Source organism: Haematobia irritans, chromosome 1 (assembly GCF_050003625.1).
Source record: "Haematobia irritans isolate KBUSLIRL chromosome 1, ASM5000362v1, whole genome shotgun sequence".
NCBI classification, from domain to species: domain Eukaryota; kingdom Metazoa; phylum Arthropoda; class Insecta; order Diptera; family Muscidae; genus Haematobia; species Haematobia irritans.
The window spans coordinates 245,388,402-245,396,520 of record NC_134397.1 but is presented as its reverse complement, the minus strand read 5'-3'; the positions used below and the strand labels follow the sequence as shown (position 1 = coordinate 245,396,520).

At 26.8% G+C, this 8,119-nt stretch overlaps 1 protein-coding gene across 1 annotated transcript in view; it reads right to left on the bottom strand.

Annotated features, from left to right (window-relative positions):
* Window positions 1-1,227: 1,227 nt before the first annotated feature.
* Window positions 1,228-8,119, bottom strand: part of puc (dual specificity phosphatase puckered) — a 33,576-nt gene continuing 26,684 nt past the window's right edge. The window contains exon 4 of the mRNA XM_075312657.1: window positions 1,228-2,727. Coding sequence (XP_075168772.1) covers window positions 1,898-2,727 — 830 coding nt within the window. The 3' untranslated portion in view covers window positions 1,228-1,897. The remainder of the gene's footprint in view (window positions 2,728-8,119) is intronic.

Below are 8,119 nucleotides of genomic sequence, written 5' to 3'. Positions count from 1 at the left end.
CTATAGCAAGTTTTGTCAAAATTTTATTTCTATAGCAAATTTTGTCAAAATTTTATTTCTATAGAAAATATTCTCAAAATTTTATTTCTATAGAAAATTTTGTCAAAATTCTATTTCTTTAGACGGTGTCAAAATTTTATTTCTCTAGAAAATTTGTGAAAGTTTTATTTCAATAGAAAATTTTATCAAAATATTATTTCTATAGAAAATTTTGTCAAAATTTTATTTCTATAAAATTTTTTTTCTATATATTATTTCTATAGAAAATTTTGTCAAAATTTTTATTCTATAGAAAATCTTATCAAAATTTCATGGGCCTTGAGGGTTTCATTAGTATTGGTTAAAAAAAAAAACAATTTTCCATAAATGTAAACAAAACACAGTAACAATTTTTTTGGGTGTATTATATAGTTTGTATTTCAAGTCAATTTCTTATTTTTTTCTCATTTTATATTCATTCCAATATATATATATATGTACACATACATATGTACATGCATATATATATATATACACAAAGGTGTCACTCAATATTTATGTAAATAAATGACTTAAGGACTAAAAAATTGATTTGAATTTCTTTACATTTCAATTAAAATAACTACATTCTAATATAAATTGTTTCACAAATATCGCTGCTTCTCGAATATGTGTTGTTAAAATTGGTTTGTTGTTATTGTTTTGTTTATTTGTATTGTTTTGCAAAGTATTTATTAATAAATATATACTAATTATATATATCCACACATATTTCTATTTACATACAGAATTATTGACCTTACAGTTCAATATATACACATAAAATATCTATATAAAAGATATGTGGAGCTGGTAATTGATCCATCTATATTTTTTTTTTTTTTAAGATTTTGTGATGGAGGATTCTTTGTGGTTCTTAAATATTTTTTTTTGGTACGCCACACATAATATTTAGATAGATGTAAGTATATTCTATGTATGTTTATGTAAAGGTCATAGGGAGGGAGGGGGAGTTTGTAGGGGAGTAGGGTCTGATAAATTAGTCATAGCTATAAACTAACAATTAAAATAAATAAAACGAATTCGGTTTCTCCGGTTTGTTTAGATTTGTTGGAATCCATACCTTTTCTTTTCTGTTATTTTTTTCTCTGAAATTTTCTATCTCAACTTTACCAAAACTATTTAGGGTATTAACAAATTTTCGTCGGTGCTAGTGATGTGTGTTGATTTCTAAATGAAATTCACATGTACCAGTTACGTTATTTTTTTATTTAGTTTAGGGGTACATGGTCTTTGTTTTGATTGTTGTTATTGTACATATTTAAATCAGTTTAAAACTTAAAACAGTTTTGTCTATAAAATGACATACACAATGGATAGCATAATTGAATCTTCCCTCCCATTTGATATAATTGGGTGTGCTGCTTCTCATTAGTCCGCTTCTGTGATCTAACATTTCAAAGGTTCAATTTGGGGGGGGGGGGGGGGGGCTTATATACAATTTTCTTTTCAAATTGACAACGTAAGCGATTTCAATTTAAGGAAGTAATAGCCAAAAGTGTTTTTATGCTTAACGAACATATCTCAAAATTCTGAATACGAAAGTTGATAACACTTTTTGAAAAAAAAAAGCAAAAAACAATAAAAACCAAAACAATTTGATACGCTTGGGGTTTTGTGTTGTCTTATCACCTAAACCCATATGTAGTTTCATATGCATATGTGGTCGGTTGATTTGTGGTGGTGTTGACGGCGGCGGTGTGTGTGTGTCTGTTAATTGTATCCCTTGTTTTCAATTCAGCAAAATGTCATTGCAGTAATTTCTAATTCTTGTTGTTGTTGCGTTGCGTTGCGTTTATAAAAACAGGAACTGCTGCTTGGTAATTACAATGATAGCTGTAATAAAAAGCTTGTCATTTCAATCAGAGCGAGTGTTGCCATTACTACTACTGGTGCTGCTACTGGTATATTGGCTCATATTGGCCACTTCACATGATGGCGTTGCAGGTGCATCCTTACATATGGGACTAATACCTGCACTGTGTATTGACATACATGATAGAGATTTGGGTATGGGAGCATAGGTTGATTGTAAATTAAGCCTCAATTTCGCCGGTGAATTACGTTTGAAACGTGCTGGGCGGGTTGCAGATAGTAACGATGATGATGATGATGATGTTGTTGACGACAATGATGATGATGGTGGTGGTGACAACAACATCGATGATGATGCCGATGTAGAAGCGGCTGATGCGGAGGTGGATGGTGTTTCATCTTCGGGCGTTATGGGAGGCGATGTTAGCCTGGATGAACAGTTACTACTGCCACCACTACTATGACCACTATCACATTCATCCATTTCTATGCATTGACTATCATCGTCACATTTCGCCACTACTGTTGTTGTTGTTGAGGATGATGATGAAGATGATGCATCACATACTTCACTTTGACTAGAAGTTAGTGTTGTTGTTGGTGGTAGTGGAGGTGCCAATGAGCCTACACAAGCCGGCGATGAGATGGGCTCCAAAACACCACTCATCCTTAAACTTTGTTCCAATTCCAAAAGTTGCCCCATAAAATTTAAATTGGGCGAAATTATGGGTCTGGCTACTTTGACCAGTTTGTAGGCTTCCAATAATGATAGGGATTTGTAACGCATAACATAAGCAATGGCAATTGTGGCACTGCGAGATATACCCGCATGACAATGTAGTAAAACTCTTGAACCAGTTTTACGGGCATCTTCTGCAAGAGACAAAAAGACAACAAACATTTTATTAGAAAATTATGAATAAAAAATAAATGAAAATATTATTTTTTTTTATATTTATAAATGGGATTTAAACCATTAAAATGTTGATTAAAAAAATTGGTAATATTTTTTCTGTGTACTAATTTCCTTAGAAAATATGTAGATTTTTGCTATGGAAATGAAGTGATGAAAAAATCGAATCAATAGTAAATTATGCATATTTTTTGGAATGCGGCTCACATATTAGCCTTTGGAATGGACCATATATCGACTCAATCTCCAGCGAGTCTGGAACTAAAGAGTTAAAGTTTTGAGTAGACCTCGGTTTCTATTTCCATTCCATGATGGCTTGGTCAGACCATATATTTCCAGTTGGAAGATAATTGGAGGTTTCATATCACAAAATCGACAATATATCGACTCTCCAGCGGGTCCGAACGTTTGTGTTTTTGAGTAGATCTCAGTTTCTACTGGTGGTTTAGTCAGAATTTTATTTCTATAGAAAATTTGGTTAAAATTGTATTTCCATAGAAAATTTTGTCAAAATTTTATTTCTATAACATTTTTTCTCAAATTTTATTTAAATAGAAAATTTTGTCAAATTTTTATTTCTATAGAAAATTTTGTTAAAATTTTATTTCCATAGAAAATTTTGTCAAAATTTTATTTCTAAAGAAACTTTTGTCAAATTTATTTTTTCTATTTTATTTCTATAGAAATTTTATTTCTATAGAAAATTTTGTCAAAATTTTATTTCTATTGAAAATTTTGTTAAAATTTTATTTCTATTGAAAATTTTGTCAAAATTTTATTTCTACTGAAAATTTTGTAAAAATTTTATTCTATAGAAAATTTTGTAAAAATTTCATTTCTATTGAAAATTTTGTAAAAATTGTATTCTATAGAAAATTTTGTCAAAATTTCATTTCTATAGAAAATTTTGTAAAAATTTTATTTTCATAGACAATTTTGTCTACATTTTATTTCTATAGAAAATTTTGTAAAAATTTTATTTCTTAGAAAATTTTGTCAAAATTTTTGTTTCGATAGAAAATTTTGTCAAAATTGTGTTTCTTAGAAAATTTTGTTAAAATTGTATTTCTATAGAAAATTTTGTCAAAATTTTATTTCTATAGAAAATTTTGTCAAAATTTTATTTCTATTGAAAATTTTGTCCAAATTTTATTTCTAAAGAAAATTTTGTTAAAATTTTATTTATATTGAAAATTTTGTCAAAATTTTATTTCTACTGAAAATTTTGTAAAAATTTTATTCTATAGAAAATTTTGTAAAAATTTCAGTTCTATTGAAAATTTTGTAAAAATTGTATTCTATAGAAAATTTTGTCAAAATTTCATTTCTATAGAAAATTTTGTTAAAATTTTATTTTCATAGACAATTTTGTCTACATTTTATTTCTATAGAAAATTTTGTAAAAATTTTAGTTCTATAGAAAATTTTGTTAAAATTTTATTTTCATAGAAAATTTTGTCTACATATTATTTCTATAGAAAATTTTGTCAAAATTTTATTTCTATAACATTTTCTTCTTCAAAATTTTATTTAAATAGAAAATTTTGTCAAATTTTTATTTCAATAGATTTTGTTTTTGAAATTTTATTTCTATAGACAGTTTTGTCAAAATTTTTGTTTCGATAGAAAATTTTGTCACAATTTTATTTATATAGAAAATTTTGTCAAAATTTTATTTTTGACAAAATTTGCGTCCATCCAACCATCTTGCAGTCTATAGGGCTTTGCCCAAATAAATTTGACAAACATTCTTTTCCTCTGTTGGTTAAGCTACTCTTGTAGTTTAGTCAATGTATGGTTTTAAGCTGAAATAAAAAAACAACAACAATGCTTAAAGAACAAAACCAACAATAACAAAACAAAACAAATTTTATTTTTATTGAAAATTTTGTCAAAATTTTATCAAAATTTTATTTCTATAACATTTTTTCTCAAAATTTTATTTAAATAGAAAATTTTGTCAAATTTTTATTTCTATAGAAAATTTTGTTAAAATTTTATTTCCATAGAAAATTTTCTTAAAAATTTATTTCCATAGAAAATTTTGTCAAAATTTTATTTCTAAAGAAACTTTTGTCAAAATTTTATTTCTATAACATTTTTTTTTAATTTTATTTAAATAGAAAATTTTGTCAAAATTTTTATTTCAATAGATTTTGTTTTTGATATTTTATTTCTATAGGCATTTTTGTCAAAATTTTATTTCTATCGAAAATTTTGTCAAAATTATATTTCTATAGAAAATTTTGTCAAAATTTTATTTTTTAGAAAATTTTGTTAAAATTTTATTTCTATAGAAAATTTTGTCAAAATTTTTGTTTCGATAGAAAATTTTGTCAAAATTTTTGTTTCGATAGAAAATTTTGTCAAAATTTTATTTATATAGAAAATTTTGTTAAAATTTTATTTCTATAGAAAATTTTGTCAAAATTTTTGTTTCGATAGAAAATTTTGTCAAAATTTTATTTTTATAGAAAATTTTGTTAAAATTTTATTTCTATAACATTTTGTTAAAATTTTATTTCCATAGAAAATATTGTCAAAACTTTATTTCTATAGAATATTTTGTCAAAATTTTATTTCTATTGAAAAAAAATTGAGTTGGTGAGAATATTTTGCAAAATCTACCAAAACATCAAGGATTCTAACAAACAGTAAAAAAACGACCACTTTTTGGTAGAATTCTACCAACTGTGGCAACCGTGATTAAAAACGGAATAGGTCCCGATATATTCTATTGGGGTGGGTATAAAAACTCTTTTGTAAATAATGCGCCACATCATTTGACACGCAATTTGAACGATGCTATATAGAAAGATATCGCTTTAGATATCAAGAATATTTGTTTTTAGAAAAAAAAAAAATTGCCGTGTTTTTGCCATCTTTAAATGGATGATTAAACGAAGGAAGGAAAGATATACAGACACCTTGTCAAATTATATGAAGCCACCACACCACCACCACAAATACGAATACACTGAAATACATTACAATAGTATAGTGTGCGTATTCGTAAGTACTTTTGTAATTAAAATGCTTTAATAAAAAATGTTATTTAAACGCCATACAAAAAAAAAAAAAACAGTCATAGAAAAATATGTACTAGCGATATTAGATAAGGTTTTTTGTTTGTCATTCATTCAATTTGTCAGTAGTACTCTTATCAGTTTAGAACCTACATAAATATATAAAGGCCACCACATACAAACACTACATAGACGATATTGGCTCTCCTCTCTCTCTACAGCTATGGTCGAACAACCCCACATTAACCAACCAACAATAAAAAAGAGACAATATGCCAATTTGAAAAAAAAAAATCCCGTTTTAATCACTATCCTCACCGAAAATCACATACTCCGCATGCAGCAGCAGCAGCAGCAGCAGACGCAGCAACATAAATATACAGCAGAATCAAAGATCTAAAGTGAAATCGTAAGCGAATGGACGAAGAACTTTTGCTTCTTAGACTATGATGAATCATTACACATTTTACACGGACCCAGCCAGACAAATGGACAGCAAATACAATGTGATGACGAAGAATACGACGATGATGACTCGAGACTATGAGGTCGTCGTGATGTGAAGCAAAGATATGCTTTATTCGTTTGGTGCTACTGTTTATCATTGTCTGTCTGCCTGTCGGTTGGACGATTTGTTGGTTGGCCCAAAATACAATGTCCCTCTCGAGTATGAGAACTTCGCACGCATGCACATAAAAAGAATTCAAATTCAACGCAGAAGAAAGAAGCAGGTGCCAGAAATGTATGATCTTAATAATGATGAAGATGTGTGTGATGTGGCCTTTTTGTTTAGGGGGAGGGGGACGGCGGTGGTGGTGTCATTGTGACGAAAAAGCCATTATACTCAAATATGTTTTTATAAATAGCCTGACTTGGTCACAGGATGGTGATGGTAATGGCTATGATGATGATGATGAGACAAGAAATTGCCATTCGAATGTATGACTCATCTATAATAAACAATACCCAGCCAGAGCCTGCACAAACCATACAAACAAAATTCAATAACCAAACGACGAATGGCCAAAATGAAACAACCAACCAAGCAACCAACGAATAAACTGACAGACGTTCGAACGGACAAAATACAATAAATTGCGCTTGTTTCATACTCTTGTTGTGTTATTGTTGCTTTTATTTCATTTTTACTTTTTTCGAATGTACGTAAAAATAGCAACAACAGAAGAGGGGGCAACAAAGCAAAAAAAAAAAAGGCTGTAAACAAAAATAATATTTATGTATGTGAACGAGCAAATATTTTACTTCTATATTAACGACCTTCAACTTGCGAGCACTGAAATCTTTTAGGAAGCATCTTACGAGTATATAATCATCATCAATTGTAACATATTTATAGGAAAATTAATCATAACGGGTCATGCCATCATACACAAGGACATAGAAATATAATTTTCTATAGAAACAAAAATTTTGACAAAATTTTCTATATAAATAAAATTTTGACAAAATTTTCTATAGAAATAAAATTTTGGCAAAATTTTCTATAGAAATAAACTTTTGACAAAATTTTCTATAGAAACCAAAATTTTGACAAAATTTTCTATAGAAATAAAATTTGGAGAAACATTTCTATAAAAATACAATTTTGACAAAATTTTTTATTGAATCAAAAATTTTGACAAAATTTTCCATAGAAATAAAATTTTGAAAAAATTTCCTATAGAAACAAAAATTTTAACAAAATTTTCTATAGAAACAAAATTTTTTATAGCAAAAAAATTTTTGATAAAATTTTCTACAAAAATACGATTTCAACAGAATTTTCTATAGAAACAAAAATGTTGACAAAATTTTCTATAGAAACAAACATTTTGACAAAATTTTTTATAGAAATAAAATTTACCACTCCAAATAAGAGGTATATAGAAATACAATTTTGACCGACTTTTTTATAAAATCAAAAAAAAAAAAAAAAATTGCAAAATGTTCAATAGATATAAATTTTTGACAAAATTTTCATTTTATTCATAAATGTTAACAAATTTTAGAAATAATATTTTCACAGAATTTTCTATAGAAATAAAAATTTAGACAAAATTTTCTATAGAAACAAAAATGTTGACAAAATTTTCTATAGAAATAAAAATTTAGACAAAATTTTCTATATAAATAAAATTTTGGCAAAATTTTCTATAGAAATAAAAATTTTGACAAAATTTTCTGTAGAAACAAATTTGGCAAAAATTTCTATATAATTAAAATTTTGACAAAATTTTCTGTAGAAACAAATTTGGCAAAATTTTCTATAGAAATAAAAATTTAGACAAAATTTTCTATAGAAATAAAAATTGTGACAAAATTTTCT